At 41.1% G+C, this 12,483-nt stretch overlaps 1 protein-coding gene across 1 annotated transcript; it reads right to left on the reverse strand.

The window, feature by feature from the left end:
• Nucleotides 1–5,646: 5,646 nt before the first annotated feature.
• Nucleotides 5,647–10,867, reverse strand: FZD10 (frizzled class receptor 10). Its single transcript, XM_015878495.3, has one exon. The coding sequence runs from the start codon at nucleotides 8,479–8,481 to the stop codon at nucleotides 6,724–6,726; it is 1,758 nt and encodes a 585-aa protein (XP_015733981.2). The 5' UTR covers nucleotides 8,482–10,867; the 3' UTR covers nucleotides 5,647–6,723.
• Between the last annotated feature and the right edge of the window lie 1,616 nt (nucleotides 10,868–12,483).

A 12,483-nucleotide genomic window follows, 5' to 3' on the forward strand; every position in this document is an offset into this window, starting at 1 on the left:
CTGTGCAAAATACTGTGCATAAAACTACATAATCAGACCCCACTGTAACGATTGCCACACTTACACACGGTAACGAGGGGATCATGAAATGAAGACCTCTGAATGTCAATTCTGATCTGTGAGGAGAGTAGAGGGTCAGAGCAGTATGATGGAAAGCAGCGCTCCTGGGAATCAGATGATATTAATTTAGAGTAATTAAGCTGTTGTGTTTGTGACTCTCTTCCTTATGACTTACATAATGACAACCCCCTTGAGGCTGTTTGTGCCTTCCCTTCCTCATCTCCCAGCACTCTCAGTATCCTTAACCTACTTACTACCTATGCTCAATTTTCTTTCCCCTCTCTGTTTTGGAGAAACACGATTTGCAAAGTTTCATCTCCTTCCATATAGATGCATTAATGTGAAATTTATTATCACAGACAACCCTATAGCATGCAAACATCAGAAGTCCTTATAGACTCCTCCTTAGGTATTCATAGGCATTCCTGTAGAGCTGCTTCAGATGAAGATAAACATAAAACTTGGAAAAACAAGCAAAAATTCTGACAACACAAATTAAGACTTGGAATAGGTTGAAATGAAGTCTTAAAAAGGTGAAAAATTGCATAAGAAAAAAATAACATAAGAAAATCTAGATTTCAATATCATGACTTCTAATGCTATCAGATGATTCTAGTGGTTGCAGTTCAGTTTTGTTTCAAGAACCACAGAGGTCAAAATCAGTCTCATGGTCACTATTTGTAGCATGGCTCTAAGTGTAGCGTTGTTATGAGTTCTGAGGATTGAAGGACATGAGCAAAACGAGCTGATATGTCTGTTAGTTCAGCTGGGTATAACTGGGAAAAACTTGCAAGCTTTGGGTGTACAAATCTCTCCTCAGGCTAAAAGCTTTTGAATGTTTGGGTGGGTTTTGTTGTTGTTATATATATTTTTTCCTATTTTATCAACTGATCCAGCATTCTTTCTTCCTTTCCTGTTGATAATTTCTCACAGATAGGTACTAGACTCAAATAAAGGAAATGTGAAATAACAAACATACAAAACAGAGCCAGGCTTGTTTTCAGCAAAAGGGTATTTTCAAGTTTAAGGCGGCTGCTCAGAGCCAACAGTCTCTTCCTGACACTCTCCTGCGTTCATCAGCACCTTTGGTAGCTCAGAACTTTGAACTTCTGCTTCTTACCACGTTCCTTATCCAAAAAGAAAGATAAAAAACAAGTTTTGAAATATCTTTTCATTTATATTGAACAAAAAAAAACCCTCAAAGCAGTCCCAGCTATGGGCCAGTACCACAGAAAGCGGTGTGTGGGCAGATTAGAGACTGGAGGGATGGGATCACTTGAGAGGAGGGTAAAAGAAGCAAGTCACATGCAGATGATGAAAGACTGAGGAGAGGGGAAGGGAAGGGAAGTGCTGATCAGTGAAGAAAGGAGGAAATGAAGAGCACGTTTCAGGCTAGACTCAAAATGTCGCTCTTCATCCTAAGCTCCCATTGATACCACAGGTCCGCTCCCTTGGAAGAGGTGACAAAAGGCAAAGATTTAAAGTGACTGCAGAATTTTTGAAGGGGTATTCATGCCAGGAAATGTAGATCTGTTAATATGGAACATTCTGCAAAAAAAAAACAACACCCTATCAGAGCAATGCTCTCAGGGGAAAAATAAAAAGAAAGAAAAAAATCTCCATTTTCTTTCAATGTTATCAACATCCAGTATTTCTGAATTCCATTTTGAAAAGGACGCATGATTTTGGAACATACTATGTGTATTCTAACAGGGTAGTATGTTTTTAATATGTAATTGTAATAATTTCACTGATTATTTATTTTTTTTCCATATCATGGTATTTTTTAATTTTAAAATGTTCCTATTCGGGAAAAAACAAACAAACAACAACAAACTCAAGAGTTTTCCTGTACCATGTGGTTTCCCTGAGATAGGAAGTTTGGTTCAAAGCACACGCTGAAATTAGTTGGACACCCATTGATTTCAGCGGAGCAGACCTATGAGGAGGTCTTGAAGAATAGAAGGAAGAAACAAGTGATAACAAACTGAAGGAATTCCTTTTTAAACAATGCCCTACAAATATACACAACGACCACTCAATCCTGCCTTTGATGTACAACTCCCCAAAGCCTTAACTTTGCTAATACAGGAAAGGCAGAACTGGGCTCCCCAACCAGCAGCATGAACAACATCTGTTCTCAGATACACTGGAATTAACTAATGAGATACCACTGACTGTGGTGTGTATTTGCATCTAAGCCCACCTCGTCCATCCTGCATATACAACACTAAATAACCAATGGACACTGATTCTTGTAGTTTCTCCTATGCTTCTTGCTGAAGTCAAATCCTTGTTTTGTGCTCTCCTCTAGAAATATCAATTACACTTCAAAAGTAAGACAAAGCTACCAGAAAATCTTTTCTGACATACCAGAGCCTGTTTGTTTCACAAACTTGTTAACACATCTCTTATGGGTGAGTAGATAAAGATATACAAACTGATTCATAGGCAATTTATACTATTGTTCAGACAAAATATGAAAGAGGTCAATATTAGCACTGAGGATGATTTTAACTCCGTAGTTCACTGAAAACAGAAGTTATACATGTTGATACAACCTTATGTGTAACAGCGCAAACACTCCTACTGGAAAACAGTTTTGAGTGAGCTCCATCAAGGAGTGTTTTGTAAATGAATAATGACTTTGCTTAAAGCCAATCAACATCAAGTGTGTTAAAAAAAGATGAAATAGTGCTGGAAGGCAGTGGGAGGTAGAGGAGCCTCAAAGTGCAAACAGGTGCTGATCTCCCTCCAGGGGGGATTGAGTGGCACAGACCTTACAGGCCTGTCACTTCTGATCAAAGCAAGCTCCAAGACCACATAATCACCATCACCCACCTTTTAAAGGATGCCCTGATTTATCATCTGTCAGTGTTAATAACTTGGCTACTCTGTCTGAAATACTTAAGAACATTACACAAGGATAACATTTCAATTTTTTTTTTCTTTTTTTTTCTTTTTTTAGAGAAATGTGTAAATGTTTTAAACTAAAATGCACTGAAGTTTCTCCTTTGAGGCCATCTGTTGTTGGAGACCACCTGTCATCAAAAGACCACCTGAGCACATAATATCCCATCATTACAGAACTATCCCCTTGAAGCCATAGATTTTAAACGGTAGAATAAGGAGGGTGTATGTTACAGACATTGTTGTTACTTGGCTTTTCATACAGTTTGAAGCCACGGGATGACAGCCATATGTGAATAATGGCTTCATAATAACATACATATGAAATGCTACTTTGGGAAAAATCTGATAAGAGATCTGAACATTCCTTGATTGAGCCCCTCACATCCTTTCAGCTGTGTTGCTTGCTCTCTACTGTTCAAAGTGCCCTGATATGTCATACCTAACACAAGACTTTTGAAAGCACTGAGCTTAACTTTTTTATTTATTTATATAGGAATTTTACTGAAAAACAAGACATACTGTGACAAGAATAAATTCTGTGCTTTTTCCCAAATCCAGTATTTCCCCGCTGATCTCATTTTCTCACCCCAAAATGTCTGTTCAACAAAAAAACACTCTAACAAGTTACCCTCACCACTAAATGAACTTTTGGCCTTTCTTCTCCCGGTCCCTAACATATACACAGGTGACATCTCAGCGTTGAGATATGATCTGCATCACCATAACCTGCACAGTTCGAGACAATTTCTACCCTCTACGGCTCTCATGGGAGAGAACAGAACCCTCAGACGCAAGCTGGGACAAGTGTTACATCCTTGGTTACCATAAACATACACTAACAGCATTTTCTTTTTGTTTTTGAGAAATTTTTGACTGAGCAAACTGATATCAAGATAAATATCACCGCACTGCAATAAGACATCCTCTCCAGAAGGAAGTTCTAAGCTTGCATTCCTTCCTCAACAGGTTTCCTATGGTGTGACTGAATTGTTAATATATTCTCATATTTTTTTCTTACAAATCTACTGATAAGCAAATAGCCAACAGTGCTTGGGAGTACGTGGAGAAAAATCCTATCAAATTCAACATAAAAAAGTACCAAGAGAATCTTACTGAAATATAAAATCCCTATGAAAAGTAAAGAAGCTCAATAGAGAATACTTTTGACGTACTTTCTTCAAATACTTTTTCATTGTTTATTATTATTTCTAACTAATCTGCAGACTTCTAGCACAAGCAAACGTTATTAATATTAAACTAAATCACTGATATTTTATGAAAATATCACTTTTCCTTAAAAGCTGTATGCTTCTAATACCTTCCACTGCAACTTCAATATGAAAGTGTTAAGACTCGTAGGAGCTACGGGACAGCAAGAAATACCATTTCTGAATGTACTCATTTTTAAACTATTATACTCTGCTACATTTACCGTAGATTAGGCCTGATGTAAAGAAGTCGGCATAATTATATACTTGGGGAATCTCCCACAGTAACTTGCAATACACAGATTATATTAAAACTTTGTATTTCTTGGGATCTAAACCTAATCGATTTTAACTAGAACATACAGAGATGCTAAAGCATTAATTCAGTAGCTCCAGAAGTGGATTTGTTCAGTGCAGTGTCCTACTTTGGCTCCAGCAGGGTGTGCTCTGACAGGATTAACTTACAGAGCATCTACAGAGCTGTGTATCCAACAGTGGCACACACGCATAAAGGCAGAAAAATATCCATCTCTCCGTCATCCTCTCCATCTAAATAAATCTTATATTGAAAGCTGCTTCGTGAGTGTGCATTACGAAGATCATTTTTGTCATGTAAGTTCCTCAGCACTGCTAGAAAACACTTATAGACTACAAGAAGGAAAAAAGCACATTTGCAGCTCTGCGCATACTCCTGCAAAACCAGGCCACTGAAAGAAGTCCTTGTGTTGTAACCTTCCCAAGAGCTGCAAGCTGACCGTGGCTCTATGAATGTCCCATTAAGATCTCTCTTCTTTCTGCTGTGAGATACCTGACAAAGGGTTTTTAGAACAGCCTGTGCAAGGTGAGGCTGCAGTACTGTCAGTCCAGGTGATCTTGCAGCACTACTTTAGTGAACTCCATGGAAAACTTCAGGTTCATAAAACTCGTGTCCCACTAAAAACTTCTTAGGGTTTGAATCGGAATGGTTTTCCTATAGCATTATTCAAAGTCCGTATTTATATTTCTGCTCCTTTCCCCCCATCTTTCCCTAAATAACATACACTCAGTAACGCTAGAATGGGAAAAGATCCCTGAAGAGCAGAGGCTGAGCTGCATTCAAACTGCTTTAACATGTACCCCATGCAAATTGTAAAGGGGTGTTAACCAAGGATCATTGTTGTAATCTCTGTGCTTTGCAAACATGGTGCTACCCTACATGGCTACAGCTTCTTTCTTTCTTTCTTTCTTTCTTTTTACATAACCAAATCTCTTTCTCATTCAGTTTCCTCAATTCACAGAAAGACCTCACTTCAAAACCTACCTGATTTCAACCTCTAATTTCTATGGAGGAAGTTATTGTTCTGTCTGCTTATACACACTGCCCAGTATAACAACTATTGTATTCAAAGCGTGCTTTTATCAGATGACTGAAGGAACAAGTTTATTAACCACAAAGCACATTAGAGAAAGTTTAGAAAACACAAAATTATCAAACTAAAGAGCATATTTTATTTTTTAATAAAATAGCGGAGCGTGAAAAATAATTGTATATTACAAATATATACAGCCAAAACTGTGCACCCCCAGCACAGTAAAGAGCATCACTCTATACAAAGCTTCCCTTTGGAGAATCTAGTGCTTCTTGATCTATTCATAGTGAGAATTTGTTTAACAATAGAAAGAGTCAATAAGCCCTTTGGGTCTCTTTGAATTTACACCCCCCCACCCCCCTTCTTTTTTTTTTTTTTTACTCCACAAATCAGTCCAAACGTGTATAACATTGGCTTGATTTCCATTAAAAAGCCACAAAATGTAACACTAAAGGGTTTCTGAGGACTAGACCTCTTAGTTCTTTTGTTAAGAGATTTCTTTTGTTGTCTTTATGTACAGCAAAATACTTGTTTCTCTTTTCATGTCATGGTAAGGAAAAAAAAAATGTATTGCACATTATTCTTATTCACAAAGTTTGTGTCTGGTGCAGGAAGTTTCTCTTCTAGTGAAAGAATATTGGTGAGCATTATAGATTGAACCTATTTTTAGGCACCCCAAACCCAATGGGCTGAGATGAGTCGTGAAGGATTTTTCTCTCTCAGAGTTAGCACGGAAGTTGCTTTCAGACACCAACATACTCAGTGAGGAAAAACCTCTCGGGGACCTCCCTTTCCTTAAGAGACAATGCTCACTTGGGTGCTTCTAAAAGAAAATCACTGCTCCATAAAACTGACTCAGAAACCTGTAGGAAATCCAGCTCAGCTACATTAAAAAGTTAAACATTTTGTTGTTGTTGTTGCTTTTTGTCTGTTTTTCTTTAACTATCTGAGGGCCGGATGAAGAACATAAATAAAAATTAGTAACAGAAGAGGCTGTTTTAGTTCACAATATTCCTTTCACTGAAAACCTTTCCACAATTACATCTATCTTCAGTGTTTAACCAGGTCCTGAATTCAGTATAACATTTTGCCTTGAGGCATTAAAGTGTCCTCTGACAAAATAAAAATAAAAGCACCATCTATATTTTACTCTTTGCCTGCTACTGTATTTGTAAATCTCATCTAAAGCCTACTCATACGCAGGTGGGTGGTTGTAACGTGGATTCATATTTTGCAAGGTGAGTTTTCTGTGGATGCTGAGGTTTTTTGTAGATCCCACTGCTGGTAATAACGCTTGCAGGTTTTCTCCTACTTCTCTTCTTTAATCTTCGACTACAAACGTTCTGCCAGGACTGAAGGGTCTTGGAAGTCCAGATCCACATCCCACTAGTAATGCCCACGACTAACAGCATAAAAATTTTGACCATAAAAATTTCTACTGCTGGAATGGAATTATTCATCATGCAGTCTAAGTTTTTAGTCTGATTGTTCATCTTGCATTTCTGTTGAGTTGCCACAATTTTCCAATAATCCATATTAAGTCTTTCATAAAAATAGCAAGCTATGACACAAGTCGCAGGCACTGTGTACAAGACTGAGAAGACACCAATCCTGACCATGAGTTTCTCCAACTTGTCGGTATTTTCTCCACCCGTTTTCATCACCCTTCTGATATGAAAAAGGGCCACAAAACCAGAAAGAATGAAAGAAGTGCCAATGATTAGATAACAAGCCAAAGGAATGAGCACAAACCCAGTCAAGGCATTCACATCCATGCTTCCGACATAGCACAACCCTGTAAGCTCATCTCCAGCCACCCTTCTCATAACTAGGATCATTATGGTCTTCACAGCTGGAATGGCCCAGGCTGCCAAATGAAAGTAGCTACTGTTTGCTTCAATTGCTTCGTGTCCCCATTTTTTCCCAGCCGCTAGAAACCAAGTTAAAGTCAAAATTACCCACCACAAGGAACTGGCCATACCAAAGTAATACAGAACCAGGAACACAATGGTGCAGCCAGTGCTCTCCAGTCCCTCCTGGATGACATAGAGCTGGCCACTGTCCCTGTCACAGGCAATGCTCTCAGCGCCCGAAAAGAGGCGGATGATGTACCCCACCGAGTAGACACAGTAGCACATAGAGAGGAAGATGATGGGCCTCTCAGGGTACTTGAAACGCTGAGGATCTATGAGAAAAGTGAGTACAGTGAAAGCGCTGGAGAAAAAGCACAGAATGGACCAGATGGCAATCCAAATGACAGCAAACCGTTTGTCATCCTTGCTCCAGTAAACATCAACCCCTGGGGTGCAGAGTGGTGCGCAGGAAGCGCTCTTTTCCACGTGGTGGAACTTGCCCGGATTTTCACAGGAGGTTCTGCTGAGGCTGTCCTTGTGCTGCTGCAGGTCATGGCCACTGCTGGGCCTCTGTGGCCGGAACATGGGTGGCAACATGCTGGATCCCCTGGGTGGCTCGTCTGACCCGTTATTGGGGGCCTCCATGCACAGGTAATTGGGGTCGTTCTTGTTGGGCAGCTTGCTGCAGTCTAAGGAGTCCGGCCACTTGAAGTTGAACTGCTCCATGATAGGAGAGCATTTCAACCTCGCCTGCTCACACATGACCCTGCAGGCTGGTATCGGCGTAGAAACCTGCTCAGTGCACATAGGGGCATAAAGGGAGCAGAGGAAAAATTTCAGATGGCTGTGGCAACCGTACTCCACCAAGGGGGCAAACTCGTGTAGCTGAATAGCCGCTTCCCTTTGGTTTTCGTGTCCCATCAGGTTCGGCATCCTCGTCATGTTGTACCCTATATCCTTGCACATGGGGATTTCGATCGGCTGGCACCTCCCGTCGCCGGGGCGTTCAATGTCTATGGAGCTTATCCCTGCACATCGCTCTGCGAGACAGCAGAGCACCAGGACGGCCCGCACCAGGTTCCCTGCGGTTGGCCCCATGGCGGCCGGGGGTCAGTGCGGTGGGTCACTGCGGTGGGGGCTGCATCGCGTCCGGCCCCGGCGAGGCAGCGCGGACGGACGGCACGGCGGGGCTCAGGTCAGCATCGCCCGGGCCGCTCGGTCCCGTCCCCACCGACGGAGCGGGGAGACGAGCGGGGAAGTTCGCGAACAAACCAAGGGAGGAAGAAGTGCCCCCAACTCACAGATGAGCCGAACTTACTGCGGAGAGCCCGGCAACTTTCTTCTCGCCGTCCTTCCAGCACCCTTCCTGCTCCTCTTCCTCCTCTTTCGAAGCGAAAGCAGAACGATCAGAGCAGATCCGAGAGATCACCTCTTCCACTCGCACATGTCCCGGGCGGCTTTTAGTGCAGCAAGCTCCTCCGGGGATTTTCCTCTTCCTAGAGTGGGGTCACGGCTCCGGACTTTCTCGCTGAGAGGTGGGGATTGGTTTATCCGAGTGTAGAATAAAGGAGGAGGAGGCAATATCTAAGCCACTGAAGAGGGGGGTCTGGAAGATCTCCCCCCTCGGCGCTCCCTGGCTGCTGCTGGTCGACCCGCTCCGTGCCGAGCTGAGCCGAGCGCTGCCTGCTCCCCCCTCCCCTTCGTTGGGAACTCCGGGCCGAGCAGCTGGGGCTCCGGGGGCGGCTGACTCCGAGGAGAAAATAAAATACAACAAAAAAAAATAAAAAAAAATAAAAACCTGTGCAGGATCCGCCTTGCATACGACATCCACTTTGCATGAGAAAGGTGAAGCTGACACGGTGATTACTTTCCAATCACTCGAAACGCCTTGAAACCTCCTTAAGGACCCCTACAGGTTTCTCCTTGATCAGCACAGATTAGAAAAAGCCCCATTTGTTTCTCTCTCCTCCTGTCTTTCTTTCCTTCCTTTCTCCTCTCTCCCGTTGCCCTCCCTTGAAAGTTTAACAAGATCCTTTCTCTGGAAGGCGTCAGCCTCTCCTCCCTCGCCCAGGTAGGAAGCCAGGCAGGGCGAGAGCCGCAGACTTCATGGCTCCTAATAAGAGGGCTGAAGGTGGTACCTCCTTGACTGCCTTTATTGGAGGGAGGGCAATGCTTTAGCAGGGAGGATGTGGGGAGGAGGATGCATTTTATGGCGAGTGCTATAAACTCTACGCTGCCAGGGTCATAAAAAATGCTTGCTCTCAGCCTGGAATCTCAGCTGTTTTCAAACGCTGTGCTTTGTTTCGAATTGCTAAATGAACAGGACAGATAAGATTGCCAGAAAAGTACCTGATTATGTTTTTAATCACAGTACGGCATCTCTTGAAAAGTAGCTTTTCTTTTTTTTTCCCTCCCCTTACATAAGAAGCCCTAAAAGCGACATACACTTGAGAAAGTGACTTCATCCACTATAGAAAAGAAACATACAGATTTTGGAGATCATTTTACAGTGAGTTGTGATTACTTTTTGAGTTAATCTTTGAGCTTTATGCCGCTTATTGGTCCATATGAGCTAGAAGGAAGAAGTTAAAGCCCCAGCCAAGCCAAAATTCACAGAGGTACAGACTGAAAGGAGCACTGTGAGCAGAAGTCAAAAGATGAGCTCTACTTTACTGTTATTTAAAATTATTGTTATTTACTTTGAGCTCAGTTTTAGCAAACATATTATCGAAGAAGGAAAATCTCCCTCTCCCTTCATTCAAGCTCGCCCACACAAACTGGGCTCCTCTCCATTAGTGCCTGTTTCTTATCGGAGCGAACACGGATTCTCCTGGAAACTACCAAATCCCGCAGGGTCAGAGCTAATACCCCACCAGCCTCTAGAAAGGAAACTGTTGGCTTCCTCAGTTGTGATAAGGGTGAAATGGATCCAGGCAAGGACAACAAACCAGAGCTAGAGCTTGTCTTTGAAAACCCTGAAGATGCAGCTAGTTTTTGCTTAGGAGTAAAAACCATCATAAATATGTTTTAAAACAGTCCTACAGTACTTACAAAGCGTTCGTCTTAGGGGCTGACCTTTCCTGGGCACTCAGAGATTCCTTAGGGAATGTTATAAAAGCAGGCGGTGTTATGAGCAAAATAAGCTGTATTTATTTTAGTGTGTCTGTATGTGTGTGAGAGAGAGCATGTGTTGGGGCATTTCCATTCTTCATTAATCTAAGCCTATTTTCTTAGTATTTGTATGCATCCCAATTCCTCTTCTGGAGAGCTCAGCTGGGGGTGGCAGAGAAGTGTGGGGAAAGCTTTCACAAGGGACAAGGCACCTTTGAAAACTTCTCTATTGCTTAAGATGAAGATATTAAATATTGCTTGGGTTCAGTTTGATTGTTTTTGAGGTGGTTTTCCCTATTTTCAACAAGTATTTCTGTAGAGCACTTTATATCACCATTCCCATTAAAAAACAAAACAAAAACCCTAGGAAAAAAAAACACATTAAACAAAACGTGGCGTGTTGTATTCTATAGCACTGATAGAGGCCTTTTTCTCCAAAGTGGCAAAAAGAAATACAAATAAAAATGAGGATAAAAGGGATAAAAGAAACCCCACAATCAAACCTTTGTAGTTGTGCCTCTCTTAATTGATCTTTTATGCGCCAATTTAAATCAGCCTTGTTTTCCTAGCCATTATTTTAGCCAGTGCATCCTGCTTTAGATCATTTATTTCACTTCCTATATTTTTAAAGAGCTATCTAGGAGTGTATTCCATTCAACGAGCCTGAGTCGCTGAAACTAACAAATAGAACATTATTATAGAAAAAATGAGAGCTCTGAGAAATCAGCAACTGGAAGATACCTCTGTAACTAATAAATGAAAAGAGCCTTTTGATGGCTCCAGCTGAAAAGATATTTTATTTTATTTTTTTTTCTCCTGTGTGTGGGATTTGAGATGTGTGATTCTATGGAGCAGCCAGGCACCCCTGCTGCTAGGCCCTGGCTAGGAGTTGGCCCCCCTCTGGCAAATGTTATGGAGAATTGGGAGGAATTTTATGGCTGTCTTTTCCCTCAGCTCTTTTTTCTTTTGTCTTCTTTGAAGAATGACTTTAGACATTTTATTTACATATTTAACCATGGATGAAAGAGGAAAAAGAAAGCATTTGGGCCGTTGTGGGAATAGTGATATGTTTAAATTAATGGAAATCTTATTAGGCTTCTAAAATTTTAAGCAAAAGATTTTTAATGAAACTTTATAATTAAACATGATTTCAAATAATGTGCCAACTCACAGGAAAGATACGTTTCTCCCTCTAGCCATCCATCTCCAAACCTCCCCAAAATGTGCAGAGGACTCGTCTGTATTTAAAGTCCAGCTCATCTTCTGTCCCATAAGCAAAAGATTAAGAAAAAAACCTGAATGTTTAATAAGGCATCTCAAAATTTAAACCGTAACTAAATATTTTGTAGGTGTAGCAAAGCACAAACAAGACAAGAAAAAAGCCCACTCTCCCCCCAGTCCGTGGAATGGCAAAGTTTAATGCTGTGTAATCTACAACAGTGGCAGTGTAATAAAATACTTTGATATGGGTAACGGTGAAAATCAAAGTTGCATCTACTCTATACATGTTAGAGTCAATGGAAATTGCAGTGCTAGGCAAGGTTTTCTGAAATGGGATTAAAGAAAACCCAAATAATCCCTTTGAGATAAAACGTTCTGACGCTTCAGCAGGGAAGAGAAATGAAATGATAGGGTTGGGGAGTTAAAGAGTTAATTAATACATTAAAGAATTGTAATAAAATACTCCAAATGATCTCTTATAACAAGTGCGTTGTGACAGAATGTGAACTTGTATTGCTGACCTTGAGTTTATAAATTCTGAATCTATCACTCTTTCTGATTTAATATTTTGTGCTCTGTGCTCATCACACAAAAACGAGATCAGTTTAACGTTGGTCCTATTCATTAATCCTCTCCTCATCTGTATTTGGTGTTGATTCATCCAGACACTTTTTAATTGTTTGCATCTGGTAGAAGTTGTTACCAAAATCAGACACGTAACACACACACACACACATCTATATGTATTAAAAAAGCATACAAAATGTG

The sequence above is a fragment of the Coturnix japonica genome, chromosome 9 (assembly GCF_054131305.1).
Source record: "Coturnix japonica strain WE chromosome 9, WE-NBRP24, whole genome shotgun sequence".
NCBI classification, from domain to species: domain Eukaryota; kingdom Metazoa; phylum Chordata; class Aves; order Galliformes; family Phasianidae; genus Coturnix; species Coturnix japonica.

Coding starts and splice junctions, on each gene's coding strand:
- FZD10 (XM_015878495.3), bottom strand. CDS start 8,481: ATGGGGCCAACCGCAGGGAACCTGGTGCGGGCCGTCCTGGTGCTCTGC.